This window comes from Triturus cristatus, chromosome 3_2 (assembly GCF_964204655.1).
Source record: "Triturus cristatus chromosome 3_2, aTriCri1.1, whole genome shotgun sequence".
Classification (NCBI taxonomy): domain Eukaryota; kingdom Metazoa; phylum Chordata; class Amphibia; order Caudata; family Salamandridae; genus Triturus; species Triturus cristatus.
Window position 1 is genome coordinate 165,655,781 of NC_140584.1, and position 27,368 is coordinate 165,683,148.

The 27,368-nt window shown below is 47.0% G+C and overlaps 1 protein-coding gene across 4 annotated transcripts in view; it reads right to left on the reverse strand.

The window, feature by feature from the left end:
* Positions 1-27,368, reverse strand: part of CEP164 (centrosomal protein 164) — a 341,304-nt gene that overhangs the window by 97,533 nt on the left and 216,403 nt on the right. For all 4 annotated transcript variants that reach the window (XM_085647440.1, XM_085647438.1, XM_085647439.1 and 1 more), the window contains one exon: positions 13,113-13,190. In XM_085647440.1, the coding sequence (XP_085503566.1) occupies positions 13,113-13,190 (78 nt within the window). The remainder of the gene's footprint in view (positions 1-13,112; positions 13,191-27,368) is intronic.

Genomic DNA, 27,368 nt, shown 5'->3' on the forward strand with positions numbered 1-27,368 from the left:
GCCACATGGTGGCGCTGTTTGTCTTATATTTTTAGGAGCACAGCAGCTGTTGTTTTTAATAATTAAATATACATTAAAATCATTATTGTCTGCCGCCTAAAGCTATAAGGAAAGCTTGAGAGGTATGTATTAGTCATTTTAATGTATATTTAGAGTCTGAAGTGTCACCTTGTATGAGTGTGATGGCTAGTAGTGATAATATTGTCATTGGCAGTACTAGTGGGAGCAATGGGTGGTGCAAGCTGCAGTGGCTCTTGACAACGGCCCTGGAACTTCTTTGTTTACAAATTAAGCACTGGTACAGAGTATTACTTTAACCATTTAGTCGATTTGTAAATGTTCCCACAAAATGCACCACGGCTGTGTGCTTCTTCCTTACCTATTTAATGTATAACTAAGGCCCCTAACAGCCCTCATTTGCCATCTTGGCCTCACTTTATATATTTAGGCACCTAACATTCCAGTGTTATTTAGATCAAATATTACTCCACTGACGACTTCTACTTAAAGTGCTTACTTCCTGCTGTTAGAAATTGGATGAACACCCACTGTTCAAATTAAATACAGATACAACAGATATTCCGATTACAGGCAGAAACACCTCACTATTGTATCTCTGTGGCCTTTTTGATTTTGGTACTTAGTTACGCCTATATCCCACCTTGGGTATAGGCCGTCAAACAGGACTCTCCAGCCATCTCTGTCCTGGGATTTTCTTTCAATCGGACTCCAGGTGTAACCCAACTCCTTGCAGTCGGCCTCGAGGCCTCAACACAAGGTGTTTCATGGCCTACCTCTTCCCCTTTGCCCTTGAGGGTTCCACATGAGGGCTTGTCTTGTGGTGTTTGATGCAGGCTTGAGGAGGGTGCAACATGATTTTGGCACGCGACTCAAAAAATCAATGTATATAGGAAGCAAGACCCTCACCCACCAGTGGTGGAAGGGTTCATTCTTGCGTCAGCTCCACTCAGAATAAGCAGCAAACTTGTATGTATGTATGAACTCCTGGCAGGCAGGGTTCTTAGGGAGATGTTTTTTCCTGTAATAGCTAGAGATTTTAAAACAATTCTGGGTTTTTAAGATTAAAACTACCTAGTGGTCAACCAATTGTAATTCATTGACGTTGAACCTATGGGATTTAAAATAATGTCTGGATGTTTTAAAATGCAGTCTACCCCTACATACCCTAGTGTTGGCCAACGTTGAAAGCCTTGGGGTCAGTGTCCTTCTGGACCCATGGTTACTGTAACATTTATTTAGGCATTGAGCATTTATTCCTCTCCCATCTTCAGTCCATTCAAAAATCAAGCCCCAAGTGCAGTGGTAAATGACCCTCCCTGTTTCTGCCTTAATACTTGAATAAATAAAGCCCACAGGGCTTATTATTAAGGCTTGTTCTGTTTTACAAACAATCTATCTTGTTCACTATTCATTCCAAGTCTCAACTCGTACATGTATTGTGAATGATTTAATCAGATGTGGGCCATCAAAATCTCTTCGTCCTACCTCACAGAATCTCTTGTGTCTCAGGATTCAATGAGGCCTGGTTTAGAGGTTGAGCCTTCTTAGACGGAGCACAAAAGGTTTGGAATTCTCTACCTCTGAAATAAAACAGACCTCTTCTTGTCTGGCTTTCAGAAAAGACGCTGATGTTATTGCATTATTTCAATTAACTATTGGTCAGTAAATCCGTTTTCACTAATCTAAGCGTCAGGAGACATTCAGGTGTTAAAGTGCATTATGGGCATTCTTTAACTTATGTAAGATTAAAAAAAATTGGGAATACTGCAACATTAACTACTGCAATCATCTTTCTGGTCAAGGTAAAGCCCTGTATGACCGCCAAAGCGGTATTTTCATGTTTGACTTTTGAAGTGAGAGATTAGCTTCCTCAACAGCAAAAATTTACGTTTCCGTGTCTTTTTGTAGGCTGTTTTCATACTTTCTCATGCCTTCAGAATCTTGCTCTTGTTAACACCTTTGTTTCAATTTCATTGCAGCCCTGTAAACAAAATCCTTTAAATGTATGCCTCTGATCTGCTTTTGCAGCTAATCCTCATTTGTGGTTCTGGAGGATCCTCTTGTCTCCGCCATTCCTGTGATTCACAAATACAATTTTCTGTTGTTAATAAACCTTTTTAAAATTTGAATTGCCACTTTGGAAGTGTCTACGCATTGCCAGAAGTGGGAAGTACTGCTGGACTCGACCCCACACAATGACAACAGGAACCAAAGTGAAGATGGAGGATCTTTCACGAAGGCCAGGGGGGGGGGGGGGGTCATGGGCGGTGGTGAGGTACTAAGGTGGAGTCTGGCCAGATGTTCAACTCATCAATCAGGGCAGACAGCACTAGTACCCATTGAAAATCGATAAAATGCGAAGTCAGATTGTATTTATTGACAAGATTTGAAAATAATTTTGAAAATAGTTTCCCGTGCTGCTGACTATGGGATTAACCAGTTTGGGTCGGTATTGTGGGTGTTGCAGGATATGATGAGTTAGAAGTGTAGGTGGACTCCACGGTATAAAGCAGGAAGCTCTAGTAAAGGGTGCAAGAGGGGAAGGAACAAAAGGAATTTCTAGAACCCATAGCACAGCTCCTAGAATATGAATGTGTGAATGAAAGAACACTGATCCAGCCGTACTGGAACTCTGCAAGCCTCGACCGGCTAGGACTGGGGGATTTCACAGGTAAGAGGGTCAGCAGACAGGTGAAAAACAACTTTCCTTTCTCCCTCCTTACATGAGAATAGATGGGAAAGAGCCTTTCTTCCCTCCCTTACCCTTTTACCTGAGCTCTATGGGATGAGCCTGGGCACAAAGCTGCAGACACCTTAATGTTTTCCTGGTTGTGAATGAGAAAACAGTTTGGAAAATGGGGGTCGAAAAGTAAAAATAAGTGAAAACACCAGCTAAAAGAGTTCTTGTCTATGTGATGTACCACCAGCATGGGAAAATAATGTAAAATTGTGGGTTAGGATCACTAACAAGGATGGGATAAGTACTTTCAAGAAGTAGATACCTTGGAAATAGAGCACTTAAATAATTTTAGAAAGAGATTAAGAGAACAAAAAACACAAGTTAGATGCTAACCAATGGGTGATATTCCGGAATTAGTATGGGGAAACTGGCAAATGCACAAAAGAGATTCAGAAGTGGAGTATGAAAAGCTCCATGAGAGACTGAAATACAAATTCACCCACTAGAGCCACAGGGTAAGGTCTAGTACTTTTCCTACTCTGCCTCCTCCTAATTTATTTCCCCAAGTCATGTCTGAGAAATCCGACAGCAAAAGAAAAGAAGGCAGACATATTAGATGTTTTGAGTTTTCACATGATGACAGACTATGCCGGGGGATGCTCCAATGGTGATACCTGGAAACGGAACAGTGGCAGCAATCCAGTGGTGGAAGGGGTACAGACACATATTCAAGGAGTCTGACTCTAAACTGGATATCCTGAAGTATACAGCTGGACAGAGCGAGAAAACCTGAAACCACAGGTCATTAGACTACTACAGATATGCCTCAACTCAACATACTACAAGGAACATTGTTTTACTAATCTGCAATTGGAATATGCACAACCTTTGAATTGTTTTGCTCTACAACAAAATCCAGCCAAAACTGAAGGAAAGATTTAAAAAAGAAAAACTGAGAAAAACAATATTCTTTCACAGTATACTGTATTCTCTTACGTTTCAGAAAGAAAGAAGCAGACACCTTTCCACCACATCTGGATTATGATTTCAAACTTGATTTAATACTAGGAGAAGTCATCTCATTCCAGAATCTACCCGCTAAGGGTAACAGAAACTTATGTACTCTGAATATATATATCTGCAAGAAAACCTAGAGAAAGGCTTCATTTAGCACTCCATATCTCCTCAGAGGCTCCTATTTCCTTTGTAAAAATGTGATCGAGTAATTAAGATCAAGTATTGATTACAGAGAAATGAATGCCACCACCAAAAGAAAGCCTTACCCCGTTCCTCTCATCGATCACGTCAAATCTGCCAAGATTTTTTCTAGACTAGATCTCAAGAGAGTATACCCAACACATATTCACACCTAATTATATAAATGGAAAACAGCATTCAATACTCGTTATGGACAAATCAAGTACCTTTTTTTTTTAAAATGCTTTTTATTAAACCAATTTGACTGTCATACAGCAGATATTCATAGGCGGGCGACTTCAGTTTCAATCGGCCACAGTTTACACATTTCAATACATGTTTCAAACATTGTTTCCCAGCGGTTAGGGGTTTACATGAGCCTCATCATAAGTTTGTCTGCCAGGTGGGGGACACACATCTCCTCTATAATGGTTCCAGGCTCCCCGTACCTTGCTCCACTTTCCGGGGCATCCCCTGGATACAAACACCGACTTTTCCCCCCACATGCACCAATCTAAGTCCTCTTTCCACTTCCCCAGGCGGGCTGGCTGAACAGCACCCCCCAACTGTGCGATTTTTCTTTTTGCGATCATGAACGCCAGCGTAGCCCACTGTTTAGTGCACGCGTTGAGGTCAGTAGGCTCCCAGACATTTAGCAGGCACCTCCGCGCCTCTGGGTGGATGTCGACCCCCAGCACAGCCCGCATAGTGCGGTGTATGCCTCTCCAATAAGTTTCTATCCGCTGACAACTCCAGAGGATATGGAAGAAAGTCCCTGTGTCTCCACACCCCCGCCTACACTCTTCACTTTCCGCCCGCCCCATGCGAACTAGCCCAGGTCCCGTTACATATGTCCTATGCAAAATATTAAGCTGCACTAGCCTAAGTCTGGCCTGGGTTGCCACCACCCTCGGGGAGGAGACCGCCTCTTGCCAGTCTTCATCATCCAGTTCGAGGCCTTCACTGTTCCACTTGCCCTTAAGGCGAACCAGTGGATCTTCCATATTGTTAATTAATTTCCTGTAAAGGGAAATAGTCTTCTCTGGGATATGTACATCCAACACTCTGGCTTCCAGTGGTGAGGCATCTGGCAACGTCTCGCCCCTGGGGACCCGCGATAATAACGCGTGGCGGATCTGGAGGTATCGAAAGTGTTCAGTGTCCATCATGCCGTATTGCTCCTTGAGGGAAGCAAACGGCAATACCGTGCCCTGTCCCCATATGTCTTTGATCTGTGTGATTCCAATAAGATACCACCTATCAAAGCCCTTGGATCTCCAGAGGCTCCCTAGCTTTTCCGAATTCCATAAAGGCGTTGCTAACGTCAGTTTACCGTCCCATCCCAGGTGTTTATTGACCGCATGCCATATTTGGACTGCATGCGCAGTAGGGCCGGTCAACGAGAACCTCCCCGGCCTGGCATACAGAGCCTTAGTATAGTCCCCCCGGTTCTGAACAAGTAGAAGGTTTATTCATTTATTTTTTATGGAACAAGACTATCAAGTCAGCTCCTGTATTGTGACACTCAAATCACTTACTGGCCTTTGTGGCAAAGGATGATTCATCTTTGGTTGCTACTGGGACAGTTCTGTCCCAGAGAAATACTGAAATAGAGGTGTTACACCCTGCAGAGCATTATTTAAGAACTATGATAAATACTGAGAAAAATACTGAGAAAAATATTACTATATATGACAGAGAGCTTCTAGCCATCAAAGAGGCCTTTATCCACTGGAAGCATCATTCGGAACGGGCCAGGCGTAAAATCATTGTGTGGACTGACCATAAAAAACATTTGGACAAGACCAGTACGAAATGTGATCGTGCTTCTTATGTCTGGTAGAACTATTCTTTTCTCGTTTTGCTTATGCCATCACCTATTGACCAGTCAATTGACATGGAAATGCTGATGCTCTGTCCCTACAAAATGATGTAGAGGTTGCAAGTAAACTGGAGATCCTTACAACCAGGCTGTGATTCTGCATCTGGTCCATGAAAAATCTTGGATTTGGCCGGACAATCACAGGAGAATGTAGCTCAGAAACATTTGGTTGAACAAGAACCTCATCTGTGAATCCTGAAAAATGGTGTGGACTATCATGGAAAAGTATTGTACATTCCTTACAAAACCTTACAGTTAAGATTTTAAGATAGTTTCACAACTCTCTGACTGCAGGCACTCCAGACAAAAGATGATGCTGGATTTAGTAAGGAGAGACTTTTGATGCACAAATAGGATGCCATTTGTTAAAAAGTACAGAGGTCTGTGTAGTGTCAGTTCCAAAGAGAAAGCATCCCATATGCCAGTAGCTGGAGTGTTGAACCTCTTCCTACGCGACATCAACCAAGGAACATATTATTCATGAATTTTACTGTGGATTCGTCTCCACCTTGGGGTTACACCACAATCTTGGCTCCGGTAGACTATTTCGAAAAGATAGTGCACTTCCCACTTTTGAAGAAACTTCCCAATGCAGTTGAATTAGTAGACTCATTCCTCGCGCACATTTTTCATTTGCATGGGGTTTCAAGGCCATAATCAAGTCAGAGGAGCTCTGTTCACTTGCCCGTTATAAAAAGAGTTTGTACTAGGCATTTTAAGTTGACTAGTTACCACCCACAAACAAATCTAGCTGACTCACTAGTTGTTAGAACAATATTTAAGATGTTTTTGATGGATCATCTGAATGCCTGGTGCCACTGGATAGCACTGGCGGAGTTTGTTTACAACTCATAACATTTGTACTTTATCAAATATCCCTTTTTCCATTCCTATGGCTACCACCCCAAATCTTACCTTAGAAAGTCTCAGATTCCCCTATAACCTCCGTAGCCACTTTGCTATAGAAGCTGCTTATTAGCACTAATTATAGGCAAAGGTGAGAAACAAATAGTTTTCAGAAAAACAATGCAGAAAAACTCTCCACTACCAAAAAGGTGATGAAGCCTGGCAGTACAATAAGTACCTAACTATTCCTTGATCACACCCTAAGTACACACCTAATGTTGTATGTCCATTTCCGATCACACAAAGACAGGAAAACCCACACTACATTTAACGCTTCCTTCACAGTGGCAGGTGCATCCTGTTTTCGATGTGTCCCGAGTAAAACCAGCTATCTCGGATACTCCCAGTAAACCAGTAAGCTATACTAGTAGATGGTTCCCTGAAAACGAGATTGAAGATCACAGATTTGTGTGTCTTCCATTGAATAAGTAATATTTTGTGGTCTTGAAGGGTACAGACGGGTCAGAAAGGTCATGCGACCCAGCAGACTTTGTATTCTCTCCCAGATTAGTGAAGAGGTTTCATAAACATCTATTGAAACCTGTGCCTAATACTGTTCCTCCGGAAAAGGGGGGGGGGGTGAGGGTTGGAGAGAGATACTGTGAGGATTCAGGTGCAAGGAGAATGGGTTAGTGGAAGTTAAAAAAGGGCTGGAACCCTAGATCACGAACCATAGTGTAATGGTAGTTACTGACTTCCTGGGTTTGGGTCTCTTTCCAGGTATCGAGAGGCACAACACTATTTAGGTGCACTAAGATTATTAGGGTTCGCCTGGAAACGTTGCGTTGTTACACTGGATTTTCGTTCATCTTTCACATGCATTTTATTTCCCAAGTTTGTTGTTTACCTTCCTTCTTCATTTCCTCCAGTGTCCCGGTTTGTTCCAGTTTTTCTTAGCATTGTGCTGTCTTAGCCCCATTTTTTCTAAAGTTCAATTTGTTGCTGCAGCATCCTGGGGAATATTTCTTACATCCTAGTCAACTTCCAGCTTGTAGCAGCACTACCTGCCCCTCGAACTGGTAATAGCAAATCCTTCTGTGCTGTATTTTTTAGTTGCCGGCTGGACTGCTTGCTTGCCATCATCCCTCTGCAGGTGTAGCTCTGCCCATTATGTACATCTACAAAGAGTGGTACCGTCCCTTGAAACAGACAAACATTGAAGGAGAGTGTATGACGGTCCTGGATTGCTCTCTAATTCCCTTCCCTGTTTTTCCCCACAATCCCTAAATCCAGGGGATCATTTACTTCACTCACCAGCGTAAGTATTCGGGGAAAGCAGTGACTTTTGACAATAACTCCAAAACCTGACACCTCACAAAAGGCTCCATTCCCCCCCCCCCCCCCCCCCCCCCCCCCCAGATGCAGATGCACTCCTGTCCTTTTGAGAAAGATCACAGATGGCTTACTGCCCTTCCAAGAATACCCATGTCCCGGGCAGGGGTCCTTTCACTGGATATAAAAAAGAAAATTCTGAATATTCATGCTAATCCTCAGAAATTCTGAGAATTACAAACTTTGACTGTATTAAGCCTAATTTGGCGGATGTTAATTAACTGTTGTATCTTACTGCACCAAGTGAATTTGAAGATCGTTGATATAGAAGGAGTAATTGGCTGCAACAAGGAGGAACCGGGAGACAGAACGATGGGGGGTGGGTTGGCAGCCAAGAGGTCGGGCTGAGTCAGGGGAAGTGTTGAGGTGATTCGGCTCTAACTGGTGGTTCCTCATTTTTCAATTGTGGCCAGCTGGGACCTTGCTTACCATCTAGCGCCCACACTCAACCCGAAGAACCTGAATATACCCAAGTCTTCCAAAGCCAACACCCTACCTTTTACAACAGCCCGAGAGGAGCCAACTGTACTGTAGGCCGTACATGCTGTGTATTATTAACAGAAAGCTCATCTCATACTTTAACGACTGGTACTAGCTATACTGCTCTAATGACCTCTGAATTCTCTGCCATCTCTCTCATACAAAGCCTCTGATGCAGTTTGACATCTAAAATACTCACCATATGGCCAATCCTGAATCCATAATTCTGGGTCTCATCACATTCCAACCAACATGCAAGCCTCATCTCTCCAGCCAACGTTTTGGGGAGAGATGTTTTGGGTAAACCGAACTGTAGTGTGTATTGTACTAGCAATGAGGTCTATTTGTATGTGCTAAAATACAAATTAAGTTACAGCTGCACTATGTGAAAACAAAGAATGATCTTCAGATTGATAGTAAAAACTGTAATGCCAAAATCTATGTCTTATATACTTGGCTAAGTGCTGTCTACTTCATGGTCAGAAAATTCAAATTATGTGGGATGTGTCTTAAGTTCTGACCAGTTAAGATTAGGGTAAATCAAAAAAAAAAAACTCCCTCACCTTCCTCAGAATTCATTAAGCCTGGAGGCGGAAGAATGGATAGGATCGGTTAACAGTACTGATTAAAACAAGTGACCCTACGGCCCATATTTAATGTATTTCATACTTCATTTTACTGACTAAAAAGCCTAGTAAAGATACATATAGGTTTTTGCAAGATTTGTACAATTAACGCTGTTCCAAAACCAAGGTTTCCTAATATTCTGAATCCTGCTACTGCATTGATTTGCACTCCTGGAACTGCCAACTGGTATAAGGTGGTGGACATTTCTTCTTGATTCCTATGCATCTAGAGAGTCCATACCTCTTTGCATTCAAAATGTCTGGAGGCACTCAAGAAAGAACTGGGCACCCTAGTCTTCCCAGGAGAATACACTTCAGTTCAATATGTAAGTGACATGATGGTTGCATCCGACCCCTTTGACCAATGTAAGGCCGACTTCCTGTATATCTCCTGATAAATTAACAAAGAAAGGGTATAAAGCTTCTTAAGAGAAATTATAATTCTATCTTTACAGTCTCCGCTATCTAGGACATAACATCTCAAAGGAGGAGATTTCATTGAAGCCATTGTTAAGCTGCCTAGCCCATTCACAGTGTCATTTACACAACGTTATGGGAATGTTTGGTTAATGCAGGCAGTGGATACTGGACATGCAAACATTGTTAACTTGCTTCAATTGCTTGAACTGGGCAAGGAGGCGAAGCAATCTTGTTTCTCAAACAAAAAAACACACTATCCACTGGGACTGCTAGATGATAATTTTTTTTAAAACAGTCACGCTGTATTATCATTAAAAGGAGGGCTTTGCTTCAGGAGGACTAATGCAGCTTCATAGAGCTCAAATAAGCATGTAGCCCAATACTATTGTCTGCCCTTGGTGTAGTTGTAGCAGGACTTAAGACCTGCTTGAGCTGTGGCAGTGGCGGCTATCTACTTTGTGGAGGCTCCTGAAAATATAGTTCTCAGCTCCATCCTTAATGCTGCTTTTTCCCATACTATAGTGGCTCTGTGGCTAACCACTGAAAATCAGAAAGACTATCAAGGTTGAAAATTCTTTTACTATCCGCCTCTCATTCAGAATAACCCCTCTCAGTGCTCTCTAAAGGCCCAAGATGGAAAACCACATGACTACCACACCGTAACCACGCACCTGACCAAGCCACATATTAATCTCACTGATGCACCAATTCTAATCTTGTATGTCAATGTTGATATTTCTTGCCTTTGGAAATGACCACAGCTCTCTAGTGGCCTGGTAAGCAATCTGTACCCTGTATGAAGTATCAGAAGGCCAATGTTTACCTCAACTACGCTCTGCTCGGGTAGCTGAACAGATTGCTCTCACACATGCCTGTATATTGCAGTTAAGAAAACTGTTACTATATTCAGAGACTCGAACATTCTTTTGTTGTGGCCCACAATTTTGGGCTCCTTAGGATGCAACAAGGTTCCCTCATTTCTGCAGGAACTTCGATTAAGAACATTCCATATATATTAAACAATTACTCGATGCACTCTAGTTAGCTTTCAAAATAGCTTTTGAGAAGTGTGCTGGCCACCAATCCTCTCCAAAAGATGTGTCTAGGAGAAATACTTTTGCTGACCAAACTGCAAAGAAGTTTTGAGTTCTCAGAGTTCTGAAGTGACTGTGTACATCTTTCAAACTCTTGAATCTCTGATTGAAAAACGAGCCAAATCTGCAAGAATGTGCTAACGAGGCAGAGAAGCAGGTTTAGATAGAACAGCACTGTAAAAGGGATCTCAATTGAATATGGAGAGGTTACCCCAAAATTTCTTCTCCCTAATCTCCCTCAAATTTATCACAGTATTACCCAAGTCAGCAGACAGTATGATATGGACCGAAAGTACGCATTGGTTTGCTCTGTTTTTCCTTTATGTTGCCTAGCAAAACTGCCAAAGCAATTGCATTTTAACAAGCCCACACATTAGGAAAGGATTCAAAACCACTTGCGCGGCCCCCGGCTTCCATGATGCCCACTGACAAGGGTACCATCTTTGTGTCCTCTATGGATCAGGAACTATGAGGAGCTCTAGGATTTAGGAACACTTTCTCTGCACATACCAAAGTCCTCAGGGAAGGTGGGGTGTTTCCACTCCACTTTGAAAAACATGGTAGCTAAGATTTGTGCAGAAATTAACTCAAGTGGCAAGATGCACCAAGCTGGCATTTGATCAATCAGAGATTCTACATTTCAGAAGACTAAGCTATTTACAAAATAGTGATAGGGATGACCATGCTGCTCCTGTCTAACACTCTATTGTCTCCAGCTTTGCTCAATTTTCACCTGAATGTTGATGTGATGCTTCAACAAAAAACGTAATTGTTGCCTCTACAGCTTCTGTTCTCAGGTCCAAGCTGCCGTATTTGACTGTCCGTCAAAAGTCAGCCACCATCTACAGCCAGAGGACTGAGTGCATTTGTAAGTAAACTAACAAAAGGATGCCATCCAGCCACACTGCCATGAACCTTTGCAAGTCAACCTCACCACAAACATCTGTGAAGTGTGAGGAGAGCCATCCTGAGTGCATGCCTCCCACTACAAATGAACTACCTACCCTAGAAGTACCAACCCTGCTGCTACCTCCATGCCTCTGAACAATCTTGCTTCTCCCACTCAGAGAGTGGCTCCCGTTGCCGGCACTCACCAGTCTTACTCATACCTCGATGCAACCCATTCTGAACACAAGTATAATTTCTAGCCTACATATTAGAAAGCCTCTCATCTACTTGATTCCCTTTTAGGTCTAGCTAGTTATTTTTGTCGCAAGCCTTGTTTTGTGGCTCTGCTTACGAGGGCCGGTGGAGGGCATCAAACAAACAGTGCGCTGTCTGCTGCCCATCTTTAGCATCAATGATCTTTGTACAGTGAGAACACCTTTTTACATTTTCTGGAACAGTAGCAACAAAGTCTTAACCTCTCGTCTTGCTGGATCCCTCTTCTTTTTGATAAAATTTCTCGACTTCTACGTATATGGGCATAACCCTGATGAATATGGCAATGCCTCCCTACCTTTGTCGTTGTTAAATGGAAGATTCTATTTCCTTAATCAGCATATAATGCCCTCTGCTGTGGCCCTTGCGGACACTGCCAGTGGAATTGCCTGTGAAACCCAAAATGGCAGCATCTCTTAAGCAATACAGAATGTATCCCCTATTGCACAAACTGATTCTTAACTCAGCCTCTATAATTTTCTGTTCCAGTCAGGAGTTCTCCATTTCCATAGCCACTCCCATAAACTGGATGCATACCTGGTTAACCAAGGACTTGTCTGGATCCTGCTACTCTTACTTGTATTGTCCAGGCAATATGACGCATCCTTGCTAAATCTACTTGGCAAAAAATATTTCTTAGGGAAGTATCCACATTTACTGGGTTCTTTGCTATTTTATTTCCCATGTATAGCATTGGACTGTCAATACAGAAGACCTGAATAGTAGCTGAAGTCTAGAAGAGGCCATAAACTATGCTCTACCTTTAGGATTGATATGTGACCAACTTGAGACCCCAAAACTGTCATTTTAATAAATAGAATGGCATTGACTTTGTCCTGGCTGCCAAGGGTGAAGTCTGTGCAACCACAGGATCAGAATGTTGCTCATTTATACAAAAAAGGTCTGAAAGCATACATGAACAAACGGATTACATCTATGACAGTGTCAAAGAACTGAATAAAATTACTACTGGGTCTAGCCTTGATCGAGGGAGTATTTGGTCTCGGCTGAGGGCCACTCATTTTTATAGTCTTCACTCCCATCATATTACTGTATATTCTTGTTAGAATTTGGAATGTGAAAGGCACTATGAATCAGATAAGGGTATTATCAACTTAGTCATCATGGCTTCTAGGAGGAGCATAAGGGCTAAAGGGATGCCCTAGTTTGGAAAGTGGGTGGAACAGTGAAGCCAAGTTCTGACAGGTGCTATTCTAATGTTAAATGACCAAGCTAGACAAATTAGAATGGGATTTTCAATGTTATTTCAAATATCTCCTTAGAAATTGATTTCTTTGGATTGGTCTACCCACCTTATGATGCTCTTTCTCTGCTTTGTCCTTCAGCTCCTGGAGCTCCCGGGAATGCTGATACTCCAGCTCTTCCAAGGCCTGAAGAAAAACAATAATGAGAATAATGTAACAGCTGTAAAAATACTGCCAGTCCCGATAAAAGGCATTAAGCAGACAGAAGTCTATGGACGCATGGGAACGGCGAGATGTCCCCTCTATGTGACCTATTGACATACTGTGAAAAATAGACAAATATGTGCATTACAGCAGCTCTTTTATAAACTGAGCAAATGAACAAGTTACTTACCTTCAGTAATGCATTTTCAGGTGAATACAATATCTGCCTGTGGATTCGTCACCTTTTGAATACCCCCCTGTGACAGCATTCCGCGGGAAAATTCTTTCCTAGCTCTCCCACGTCGATGAGGACGTCGCAATGGACCGGCTCCGCTCGGGGCACCGTATGAAGTCATCGGAGCCACAAAAGGACCTCGTCGGCGTGCGGACGTCAGTTCCACCCATTTTTTGCGTGCCACCGAGGCAAACGGGCAGACCGACACATTTTCAAATGCAAACATAGCATACCAAATATATACATGTATATAAATTCACAAGAGCATACTCAATAACAGTATAGAGAAATAGCAACAGAAAAAGCATTTCTCATTATTAAAATATAAACATGATTAAGACATATCAAAATAAAATATTTTTGGGTAGAAACAGGAGGACAACGCGGAGGCGGGTGGGAGCGTGAGGAATCCACAGGCAGATATTGTATCCACCAGAAAAAGCGTTACCAAAGGTAAGTAACTTGTTCTTCTGATGGATACTTCTGCCTGTGGATTCCACACTTTTTGAATAGATTCCCAAAGCTGTACCCCACCCGGAGGAGGGTGTCCAACTAACTAAACCAAAAAATCCTGCAAAACAGAGCGAGCAAAATAGCCATCCCTCCTAACCTCAGAGTCCAAGCAGTAATGCTTTGCAAAGGTGTGGAGGGAGGCCCAAGTTGCTGCCTTACAAATAGCAAGAACAGGAACACCTCTAGCCAAAGCAGAAGAAGTAGACTTAGCTCTGGTAGAATGAGCTCTGATACCTTCAGGCGGGTCCTTCTTGGCCAGGGCGTAGCAAATCTTGATGCACAAGATAATCCACCTGGAAAGCGTCCTCTTGTGCACTGCCTTGCCTTTCATTTTCCCAACATAGCCCACGAAGAGCTGATCGTCCAGCCTCAGATCTCTAGTCCGATCCAAATAAAAGCTGACAGCCCTTTTAGGGTCCAATTGATGCAGTCTCTCTTCCTCCTTGGAAGGGTGAGGGGGAGGATAAAAGGTAGGTAAAGTGATGGATTGTCCCATATGAAAAGGGGGAACCACCTTGGGAGGAAAGCAGCCCTGGTCCTTAGAACCAACTTATCCGCATGAATGGTCAGGAAAGGAGGTTTCGAACTAAGAGCTTGAAGCTCACTTACCCTCCTAGCCGAGGTAATGGCAATCAAGAAAACCGTTTTAAAAGAAAGAAGCCTCAACGGGCAAGTATGAAGAGGCTCAAACGGAGAACCCATTAAAAAAGTGAGTACTAGATTCAAATCCCACGGAGGTATAATGAAAGGTGTTGGAGGAAACGTATTTGTCAGGCCCTTAATGAACCTCATGACAATGGGGGACTTGAATAAAGACGGCTGGTCCGGCAAACATAAAAAGGCCGACAAAGCCGACATATAGCCCTTAACAATGGCTACAGCACAACCTTGCTGTGCTAAAGAAAGAGAAAACTCCAAAATATTAGACAAGCGGGCCTTCAAAGGGTCAATGTCTCTCTCTCCGCAACACTTAATAAACCTGGACCACCTGAAGGAGTAAACAGACTTAGTGGAGTGTAGCCTAGATGATATAATAACACCCATTATATCTGGCAGGAGAGAAAAAGAACTCAGTTTGCCCCGTTCAATCTCCAGGCATGAAGGTGCAGGCTCTGGAGATGGGGGTGTAGAACCTGCCCCTGAGAGAAGATCTGCCCTGAGAGGGAGACGGAGCGGAGGGTGCGATGAGAGGTGAAGAAGATCTGTGTACCACACCCTTCTTGGCCAATCCGGGGCGATCAATATAACTTGGGCCCTGTCTTGGTGAAGCTTCCTCAGAACCTGAGGAATCAAGGGTATGGGAGGAAACGCGTAAAGAAGTTGTGAGCTCCAATCTATCTGAAACGCAGCCCCCAAAGCTCCCTGCAACGGATACTGGAGACTGCAGAATAACGGGCAGTGCGCGTTCTCGTGAGTGGCAAATGGGTCCAACCGAGGGGATCCCCACATCTGAAAGATGCGATGGACCACCTCCGGATGAAGCCGCCACTCGTGATCGGGCGAGTAACGCCGACTGAGACTGTCTGCACGAACATTCAGCACACCGGCCAGATGATTTGCAAACACACAAATCCGTTGGCCCTGAGCCCAGGACCAGAGCCGCAGAGCCTCTCGACAGAGGCAATACGACCCAACACCTCCCTGTTTGTTGATGTACCACATCGCGGTAGTGTTGTCCGTTAGGACCTGAACCGACTGACCGCGAAGGGAAGGGAGAAAAGCCTTCAATGCCAAACGTATTGCCCGTAATTCCAGAAGGTTGAAGTGAAGCAACCTTTCCTCTGCAGACAAAAGGCCTTTGACCTCCAGAACCCCCAGATGAGCACCCCACCCTAGAGTGGAGGCATACGTGATCACTGTGGCCACCGGCGGAGGAGGCTGAAAGGGCTTCCCTTGAGACAGGTTGCCCTGCACACTCCACCAAGACAGCTCCGCTGCAGCTTCTCTGGAGATTCTGATGCTCTCCCCAAGATCTCCGTTGTGCTGATACCACTGCCTGCGGAGGCACCACTTGAGTGCCCTCATGTGCCAGCGTGCATGGTTGACCAACAGAATGCAGGAAGCGAACAGACCGAGCAGGCGAAGAACCTTGAGGACTGGAACAACCGCTCCATCGTGAAACAAAGGAATCATTTCCTGTATGTCGAGAATCCTCTGCAGAGGTGGGTATGCTCGGCACACAGAAGTGTTCAGTATTGCCCCTATGAACAGGCTGCGCTGAGAAGGTGCCAGGTGAGATTTGGGTACATTTATTGAAAAACCCAATTTGAACAACAGATGAGTTGTCACTTGCAAGTGGCGCGAAACCAACTCTGGAGACATCTCTTTCAACAGCCATTAGTCCAGGAAGGGGAAAACAGGAACCCCTGACCTTCTGAGATGAGCCGCTACCACCGCCATCACCTTTGTAAAGACTCGAGGCGCGGACGTAAGACCACACCGAAGAACCGCAAACTGGTAATGTTGCGATCCCACCGTGAACCGGAGATACTTCCGATGCGACTTTAGGATGGGAAGATGAAAATACGCATCCTGCAGATGATGGACACCATCCAGTCTTCCTGTTGCAGCGCAATGCGAACCTGAGCCAAGGTCAACATTTTGAACTTTTCCTGTTTGAGGTAAAGGTTCAAATTCCTGAGGTCCAAGATCGGTCTCAAGCAACCATCTTTTTTGGGGATCAGGAAAAATCAGGAGTAACAACCCTGACCCCTTTCCTTTTGGAGTAAAGTGAGAACCTCCTGCTGCAAAAGCAACAAGTGGTCTTCTGAACAACCACCCTGGCGAGGAGGGTAAGGAGGAGGAAACTCCAAAAATGGGAGGGGGTACCCATTCTCTACAAGATTCAAGACCCAACGATCTGATGTGATCAGTCTCCAATCTTGTAGAAAGTGGGACATTCGACCTCCAACTGGCCCAACATGTACTAAGATGGTGAATCTAGAACTGCTTTCCTGATGTACCAACAGTGGCAGGAGGGGAGGAAGAGGCTTGCTGATGATTTGCACCCCTGAGGCCTCTCTTATTCTTCCCTCTGTATGATTTGTACAAGGTACTTTGCTGCTGATGGCTCTGCTGCAATTGTTGGTGGCCACGAAAGGAAGCAGATCTTCCAAACCCCCGATATCTCTTGTATCCATAACCTCTAGACTGAACCTGGAGGCCTAAAGATCTTGCAGTGGCTCTACTATCTTTGAAAACTTTCCAAGGCTGAGTCCGCCTTAGAACCAAAGAGCCTTGACCCATCAAAGGGCAAATCCAACAAGGTCGCCTGCACATCAGCCGAAAACCCTGAAGACTTGAGCCATGCCTGTCTCCTTGTAGCCACAGAAGACTCCATAACACAAGCCACAGAGTCAGCAGTGTCCATGCCTGACTGAATCACTTGACGTGCTGTGGCCTGTGAATCCGAAAGGACTTCCAAGAAGTTGGCACAATCCTCCTCAGGCAACTTAAGAGCAAGTTGAACAACAGAGTTCATCAATGCATGTATATATCGTCGAAGAAGGCAAGTAGCATTAGTTGACTTTAGAGCCATACTCGCAGATGAAAACACTTTCTTCACAGCTTGTTCTGTCTTTTTCGAGTCCCTGTCGCCCAAAATGGTAGGAAAAGCACTAGAAGACCGTTTTGAGCAAGAAGCTTGGACAACTAGACTCTCCGGTGTTGGATGTGAAGACAAAAAAGCCGGATCACCAGGGGCAGGCGTGTATCTTCTCGAAATAGAACGAGATACAGCCTGCCACACTCCAGAATTGGATCTCTTAAAGCCTCTGTGAATAGAAGTAGGGGCTCAGAGGTAGATGAAGAAGTATTCAAAACATCCGTCAGTATGTTAGACTTAACCTCAGCAGAGGGAAGTTTAAGGCCCAATAAATCAGCTGCCTTCTTAATTACAACATGATAAGGTGCAACGTCCTGCCCAACACAACCACTTGCAGATGGTAAGTCATACTCAGGAGAAGTATCTAGGCCACTAGCCTCCTGAAGGCCCTCAAACTAATCCATAGAGTCCACAATTTCTCCTTCCTCCTGTTCTTGCAAATACTCCTCCTCCTCAAGCAATCTCTGAGCTTCTCTCCTGGAGCGTTGCTTAGGCGTTGGCGGAGCCACACGCGGCGCTGGAGAAGACACCAGCGGCGTCGATGGAGGAGCCTCGACATCGAGCCTTGACGACGATCAAATCCGAGGTGGAGCAGATCCAGCAGTTGAAGGAGTCCGGGAAGCTGGGGTAGACTATCTCGGCGCCGGGAAATGCCAAGCCGGAGTCAACAGCATAAATGGCATTAAAGGTGCCTGGGGATAGAACTGAGGCACAACCAGGTTGAAAGCCAGAGGACCCACGGGGCCTAAAGGCGCACCAGATGGAGTTGAGGCTCTTGCAAATAAACCAAACATCGCATTGAGAAAATGCGAAGAGTCAGCCTCAGGAGCAGGAAAAGGAGAATATGAATCCGTACCTTCCTGTAGGGGAGTCACCCGAGGTCGCACTGGAGCCTGCGGAGCCGAGGATGGCACCTGCACAGGTGAAGCCAAACGGCCTGGAGAGGACCCTCCCGACGCTGGTGACGTCGCTGGAGCCGGTGATTCTTCATGAAGCGAAGAAGCCTCTGAAATCTGCAACGCCGCAGACGGAGATAGTCCTGGCGTTGCACGAGGAGAAGGAGTGGGAGAGATAAAGTCCCTTCTCCGAGGTCGCTCAGCTGGAGTCGGCGACCTCGATCTCAAGCTCGAGACTCTGGCCTTCGAAGAACGATGTCGAGAGGTATGTCTTCTCTTGGATTTCTTGTGTTTCTTCGACCTCGAAGTGTGAGAAGATGAAGATTTTGCCCTCTTTCTACCTCTCTTTTCCTTCTTGGCTTTCGCCATAAACAATTTGGCTTCACGTTCTTTGATAGCCTTAGGATTCATTTTCCTGCAGCTCCTGCATTCCTCGATGTCGTGGTCCAAGGATAAACACCACAGGCAGTCATCATGTGGATCCGTGATATACATGTGTCAGCCACACTCCCTGCAGGGTTTGAATCCAGTTTTCCTAGAAGTAGCCATTCTGACAAACTACGAGATACAAGATTTCCACGATGAAAATGGAGAGCCCTGAAAATAAACCGTTGAGCGTCGACGGCGCGGAAAAAAGGGAACTGACGTCAGCATGCTGACGAGGTCCTTTTGTGGCTCCGATGACGTCATATGGTGCGGCGAGCGGAGCCGGTCCATTGTGACGTCCTCGTCAACGTGGGAGAGCTGGGAAAGAATTTTCCCGAGGAATGCTGGCGCAGGGGCGTATTCAAAAGGTGAGGCATCCACAGGCAGAAGTATCCATCAGAAATACACTTTACTGCAGCCCTGTGTACCTTTGGGACATTTGTGTATTTGTGCAACATTGTATAAACTGGGAAAACAAGTAATTTATTGTAACATTGTGTTAACTGGGCAAAATGTGCATTATTGCATCACTCTGTAAAGTAAACATTACACAAGTTGTAAATTGGGAAAACATGTTATTACTGCAGCACTGTGGAAACGAGCCTTTGCATAGTGGAGGAAACAGGGCAAAAATTGCATTAGAGAAGCATTGAGAAATTGGGCAAATATGTACATTACAGTGGCATGGTGAATGTTAGACCGGATGTCCCTGGTGTAGCCTTCCCCTAAACTGTTTGTCTTCACCTGTCCTGTTAGTTTCTGTTGGCACTAGGACTCTGTGAACTTTACCATTGCTAACCGGGGGTTAGGTGATTGCGCTCTCTCCCTAAACCATGGTACACTTGTCCTACACCTGACACATTTAATTTACTTATAGGTTCCTAGTATATGGTACTACATTCACCCAGGGCATATAAATTAAATACTACTAGTGGGAAGGCAATACTCATTGTGCCACCCACTAAAGTAGCACATGTCTCAGACCTGCCATTGCAGCATATAGTGCAGTTTTAAACTTCCAATTCGACCTGGCAAAATAAACATATAAGTCACCCCTAAGGTAGGCCCTAGACAGCCCATAGGGCAGGATTCATTACATTTAAAAAGTAGAACATGGGGGCGTGGCCAAGATGGTGGAGTGAGCAGATGTACTGCTCTTGAGCTCCCGCCGACGATCTAACCAGCACCGGCCTGCGGGCCGTTAGAGGCACGAGCGGCTCATTTCTAGGGGCTGGAGAGGTCCCCGTGCCGGTGGGGTCAGCCTGGAGCGGAAACGGTGCCTGCACCTGCCGAAGCTTGGGTGCTAATTTGCGGTGGGCGGCCGGCACGCGGAGTCGGCAGGGTCGCGCTGCTTCGCCTGGGAGCCGGTACGGTACGGTGAGCGTTGACAGAGCAGTGAGTGGGCGGCTGCATGAGTCCAGTGTGGAGCTGCGGAACGAGACGGTCCGCCATCTTGCAGGAGTGGAGATGGCCGTGGACCCGGTGAATGAGCTTCACAGCCCCCCACCCCCGCTGGGGACTTACGCTAGTGGCCCGGTGGCGCCCTCGTGGGGGGCCTTGACTGCCTGGAGTGCGGAGGGGCAGCGGATGAGTGAAGGAGTGGCTGCGGCTGGGCCCATCTCCTCCGCCCCCTGGCTGAACTCAATACACCGCGGGGACCCAGAGGAGGCCGAGCCCCGCAGAGTCCAGGCACGCGGGCAGCGAACTACGAGAACTGCTCCCACTGACCGAGGTGAGGCCGCCAGCTTGCTGATTGGGGTGATTGAAGCAGGGGCCTGGTCCCTGAGAGCTGCAGGATGGTTTGGTGGGCCAGCGTGGTGGACCCGGTGGAGATACAGCGACGGGCGTGGTTGTTAGCCCGGGCCTCGTGATACCAGCTTGTGCTGCACCAGAGGCGGCCCTCACCTGAGGGGGCAGGACAGACGCATCAACAGGCTCCCCAGGAGAGTCCAAGAAAGAGAGAGCCGGGCCTACCATTTTGGAGCAGCGGCCTGACCGACACCGGACCCACGCGCCGCAGCGGTTGATCCTGCGGTGTCCCCCTGTGGCGAAGCACTAGTGCGGGCTCAAAGACACGCTTTGTATAGCGGGAACCGCAGCAGGAGAGCACAGGACTGTTGAGTTGCAGAGAGGTGGGGGCAGGGGAAGGGCCGCTGGGGCCCATAAGTTGCCTCGCTTCCGGGCCTGGCTTGGACAAGCGTTGAGCCCGGGTATCACAAAAAGGGACTCGTTACCGGAGGAGATATTTGGGGCCGATAGCAGCGGCATCGGACTAGCACAGGCCAATTCAGCAGTGGTGGTACGCCCTGGAGGTGGGGGAAGGGAAGCGTAGAGGACGGTCACGGACAGAGGTGGCACAGCATCGGCCCATAGGAACTGGCATTGACCCCGTCGGCGTGGTGGACCCCGGGAGGCACTGGCAGAAGCGAGGGTTGTGCAACACATAGCAGTCTTCGGACTCCCTCTGGCACCCTAAGTCCTCCGCCCCGTGCTTGGAACACTGGTAGACACTAACCTTTGAGGGGGAGTCGGATGCGGCGGCACTGAGACCCTTGCACAGCTCCCTTGGGTCCAGTCAGAGAGGGCTATGTTCACCTTCAGAGGCGACAGGACAAGACCCTTAAAGACCTGTTTGCCAAAGCACAGGCTGGACAAATGGCTTCCAACATGGAGACGGGTGCCTCGGGTCAGACGTCAAAGTGGGACAGGGGCGCGGAGCCCATCACCAAGGCATTCCTCGAATCTATGTTTGTTGTGCTGCGAGGTGACATTTACACACTCAAGCAGGAGTTTACTTCGGAGATAAGGGAAGTCCGGCGTGACATGGACAGCATTGGAGAAAGGGTCGCTGACTTGGAAGGCAAGAGCGACGGGAGGGACACGGAGATAGCGGCACTTCAGCAGGAGATCCTCAGGTTACATGATCAACAAGTCGGCCTTCAAACCCACCTTGAAGACCTGGAAAACTGTTCTCGTCGCCATAACAGGTGTAAAAGTGGACGACGACTCGAAAGACCTTTTCACCTACTCGAGGGAACTTTTCAATCACATCTTGGGTAGGCCTCTGGAGTCAGAATTGCGGGTTGACCTGGCGCACAGAGTGGGCCCTCCGAGAGCGCCAACGGCTCCACCATCGGACATTTTAGTTTGTGTCCAGGACTATCGCACCAAAGAAGCTATCCTCCAAAAAGCGTGTCAAATGCATCCCCTGAAGTTTTGTGACCAAACGCCGGTGCTGTATCAGGATTTATCTGCCCTCACCTTGCAAAAAAGAAGAATCTTCAAGCCGATCACTATGCACCTCCAGCAGCACAATATTCCCTACAGCTGTGGCCATCCATTCAGACTGGTGTTTCGCAAGGATAACAAACTGTACCAACTACGATCATTGTCCGAGGCTTGCAAGCTACTGGGTGTGGACCTCCTGGAGGCGGAGAGTGGGGATGAGGATCTTAACATAGAGGCTGATGACTCCAGACCCCGCTGGCGCCAGCAGGGCTGCAGACGCCAACCCAGGAAACCCCCGGCTGCAGAAATCACGAAAGGCCAGAAGTCGGCTCTGGAGGCTGTCTCCGCTGAACTATCTAGCGCCAAACCTGGCTGACTTTAGGCGCTATCTTTAGCCGATTGACTGCTTTGTGACTGTTCAGCTCGTTGGCGGGAGTGGTGCTCCTTCACTGTTGGTAGACCTACCCCAATGCCTTTTTACCAATCGCCGACGGGTGATGGACTATGTGTCCCTGTTATTCCCTCAGACTGTTCTTTTTTCTAAGTTTCATTGGGGTTGTTTTTGGGGGGAATCCGGTGCTCCACGTCCACTTTTCCTCTAGAGTTAGAATGACCCCTTGCACCCGCGCGGCCCTCGGTCGCCTGATCATCCTGCACGCTGACGACGCCATATATGGCACCTCATCTACACATCTGATCCTCCTAGATACCAGACATGCCTGCCACCACACTTAGGATCTTAACCCTCAATGTGTGGGGTCTTAATAACCCAGTGAAGCGCAGGGCGGTTCTGTCATGTCTAGAAAACACACAAGCAGATCTCTGCCTTTTACAAGAAACCCACCTTCTAGCAAGAGACTGCTACCGTCTTCGGTCCCGAAAATTTCCCACTCAATTCTTTTCCTCTGGCCCTACTAAAACAGCTGGGGTGGCGATTTTGGTGGCTCAGAGGTTTAGGGGGGGAGGTCCTGCATAAGGAGGCGGAGATTAAGGGGAGACTTCTGACATACCGCTTCGCTTTAGGTGGACTGACATTCACTATTGGCTCCCTATACGCCCCGAATGAAGGCCAGGAACGGTTCTTACACTCCGCTCTAACCGAAGCCACAGCCAACTCAGACCGCAATATCATTCTAGGGGGCGACCTGAACCTAGTCTTCGATAACATTGAGGACAGATCTAGCCAGTGCACTCATCAATCAGGGGCACTCTCATCAGAGGGACTTGCGCGTTTAAATGACCTGGGGCTATGCGATCTTTGGCGTAGCCTCCATCCTCTTGCTAGGGAATACTCCTACTACTCCAATGCACACAAGACCTATGCAAGATTGGACCATTTCTTAGTATCTGCTTCAGTGCTCTTACTCACGACCGCTGTTGACATAGGAGTGGCCTCCCTGTCGGATCACGCTCCAGCTCTCGCCACTCTCACCCTTCCACCCATATTGGGCCCGCCAGGATATGGCGTCTTAGGGACACTCTTCTACACCGGGAGGAAGTAGTTAAGTGCATACAACACTCCATCGTCGACTACCTTTCACATAACGCAAACCCAGACACAACACTCGCAACGCAATGGGCGGCACTGAAAGCAGTCGTTAGGGGGGAGTTCATCGCTGTCTCAGCGGCTGACAATAGGGACCGCAAGCGCAAAAGGGACGAGCTCACACAACAGACCCGAGAGCTGGAGCAGATGCACCAGAGGACGGGAGCCCCGAGGGTGTGGCGACAGCTTAAAGCCGTGCGCCACCAATTAGCAGCGCTTGATCAAGATAGGGCGGATTCGCAGCGGTGCGACTCAGGCATGCCTACTATGCCGGGGGGGACAGGTGTGGACGCCTCCTCGTACATAGGTTGAGAGAGGTCCGCCAACGACAAGGGGTCAGGGAGATCAATCAAGCAGATGGTAAATGCGTGTCGGAAGATGACGCTATAGCGGAAGCATTTAGCGACTTTTATGCCACTCTTTACGCTGGGGCCCCGGTAGAAAGCTCCGAGGGAGCTGCCTTCTTGGATTCTGTTACCCTGCCAACTCTGACTAAGGCCCAGGCTAATCACCTTGATAGAAACATCCAGACGGAGGAGGTCATAGCCGCTACATCTCGTCTCAAGCTGGCGAAAGCCCCCGGGCCGGACGGCTTCTCCCTATTTTTTACAAGAAGTTCTGCGCCTTGCTCGCCCCGATCCTCACCTAGCGGTTTAATTCCTTTGCCGACCAGGGGGCGATACCAAGTGATCTCTTAGAGGCCTCTATAGCGGTAATCCCCAAACCCGGGAAGGATAGATCTAGCTGCGGAGCACATCGCCAAATATCCCTCCTTAATATAGATTTTAAATTGTACACAGGGATTCTTGCCGCTCATCTTGGCCCCCATATGCCCGGCCTCATTGACCCGGACCAAGCGGGATTCATCTCTGAACGCCAAACATCGGATAATACCAAGCGGATTCTGCGCATCATCAAGAAGGCTTCCCGGGTGCCGGGGAAATACATGATGCTAGCCATTGATGCCGAAAAGGCATTCGACCGTGTACACTGGCCCTACCTGGAGCAGGTATTAGAAAGAGTGGGAAAGGGGGAAAGATTCCACACATATGTTGTTAATTGCTATAAGGTTCCCAAAGCTACGGTCCGAGTGAACGGCTACACCTCCTCCCGATTCCCTATTGAAAGAGGCACGAGGCAGGGGTGCCAGTTGTCGCCCCTTCTCTTTGCCCTCTATATGGAGCCTCTAGCTTAGCGAATGTGGCATAACCCGGGGATCAAATTTGGCGGCTATGTCCATACGATTAGATTATATGTGGACGACGTGTTAATATCACTTGCTGACCCGAGGAGCGCCCGGCCGGCATGCTTAGCAGATCTAGACGCCTTCGCTCTGGCTGCTGGATTTAAGGTGAATGCGGATAAATCAATGGCCCTAGACCTTTCTTTGTCACGTCTCACCCGGGAATATTTGCAAACCCTACTTCCGATCCAATGGGCGGCGGACACAATCCCATACCTGTGGATTCAGCTGGCTCCCTACCTCCCTGCAGTGGTTAATACTAATTATGCAATACTGCGTGGGAAACTCCACCGAGAACTTGGCCAGTGGAAACACTACCCCCCTCTCATGGCTAGGCAAAATTGCGGCGGTCAAAATGACCATTCTACCACAGATCCTCTATCTTTTCCGCACCATTCCTCTCCGACCGCCTGCTGGGTGGATTCGGCAGACACAATCCGACCAAGCCCAGTTTATCTTGAGTGGTCAGAAACCACGAATGCAATGGACGCTAGTGACGCTTGCCCCGGAAGAGGGAGGGCTTGGAGTCCCTGATCTTCGCCTCTACTTCCAGGCGGCTCAATTGCGACACTTGGTGGAATGGAGCAGATGGGAATCTGAGAAACACTGGTTGTTTCAGGACCAGGCGGTGGCGGCACGGCCCTTGCAGGAAATTCCCTTCCTGCGCAAGCACCAGAGGCCCCCTAATCTGTATGCCTCGCACATTACACGGATTCCCCTGGAGGTGTGGGATGCCACTAACATCGAACTCACAACCTTACCATCTCCACTCACCCCGTTAGTCGACAACCCTGATTTCACCCCTGGTATGTATAAAGTAGCTTTTGCAGGTTGGAGGCCTGCTGGTTGCCGTTTTCTGTATCATGTATATGGCGCCGAGGGGGTCATCCCGTTCTCCCAATTTAGGCAGGAATATGGCTCCCGGAGGCGGAGAGACTAAGATATCTACAAGTAAGGCATTGGGCGCTTCAACCACAGCTCCGCTCCAAGGCAGACAGACGCCTTTCCCCTTACGAAAGATGGCTCATCACCCGCACGTCAGATAAAAAGCTCATCTCTGATCTTTACAAGACGCTACAGGTCAAACACACGTACACGCACAATCCTAGCAGAGAGCAGTGGGAGCGGGAGTTGGGAAGGAAAGTCAGCCACAAAGAGTGGGATGGAATATATTACAGGGCCCGGCACTCTGCGTACCACATGGGGCCTACAGACACACTCACGAAGATTGTGACATACTGGTATTATACTCCAGAGCGTTTACATGCAATGGACCGCTCCCGAGAGGCGACATGTTGGCGTGGCTGTGGCCTGGTGGGCAATCTAGTACATTTGTTATGGGAGTGTGAACATGTTCAACCTTACTGGACCCAGGTGCTATATGAAGTGGACAAGCACTTTGAGACTGAGATCCCACGCTTTCCAGCCTATGTTCTACTGGGTTTTCCCAATCCTCTGACCGATCCATTGAGATCTCGCAGAGGCAGACAGATGGCCATTGCACTGGGGTCAGCGACACAAAACATACTTACAACTTGGTGCACTCCTAACGCCCCAACTTTTACAGGTTGGCTGCACCGTCTGTGGGTTGTACTTGGTATGGAGAAACTGGCACTTACCATGGCGGGGGATGGACCTAAATATGATGAGCTGTGGCAACCATTTCTGTTGCTCTTAGCTACCGAATTCCGAGAAATCACATGCCCCCGATATCTCCGGTTGCTGCGCCTTACAGATGCACAACGGAAGGACTGCTGAAGGGGTCACTGGGGGATTAGCATAGCTTGGGTGGGGGACGTGGAGCACAAGGGGGGGTGGGCTCGGAGGGGAGGGGGGATCCCAAGGGTTTTCCCTTTTTTTCTTTTCTTAATTGTTATTCCATGTACGTGATATTAGCCGGCTATGCGCACAATGTTGAGGTTGTGCCCTAGATTCACTTGGGCCAGTTGTAATGCTACAGTACTGCGTAACGATAGCTATACGTACGTGGTTATGTTTGTGAGTTGGAAAATGAATAAAGACATTTAAACCATAAAAAGTAGAACATGTGTTTTTAAGTTTTACATGTTCTAGTATTAAATAAACTACAAACTTTGTTTTACTACTGTAAGGCCTATCTCTCCCATGAGATAACATTGGATCACTTTATTACATTTAATAAATGCTAACTTTTTACTTGAAGCAGGTAGAAATATCATGTTTGTACTCAAATGAATTGTAATTTAAAACACCCTTAAATGGTAACGTTGGATTTTACATTACAATTTTGAAAATGACACTTTCAGAAAGTTGGCATTGTCTGGCCAAAAGCTTCTAAGGCTTTCTAGGAGTTTCCAGCAGCCTAGAACTGTTAATAGCTCCCCTGTTAAGAAAGGGTATTGGATTCAGACAGTGAACAATATGGGACTAGGAGTGGGCAAAATGGGTCATCCAGCTAGGATGCTTGGGGACAGAGCTGTTCCGTGACCT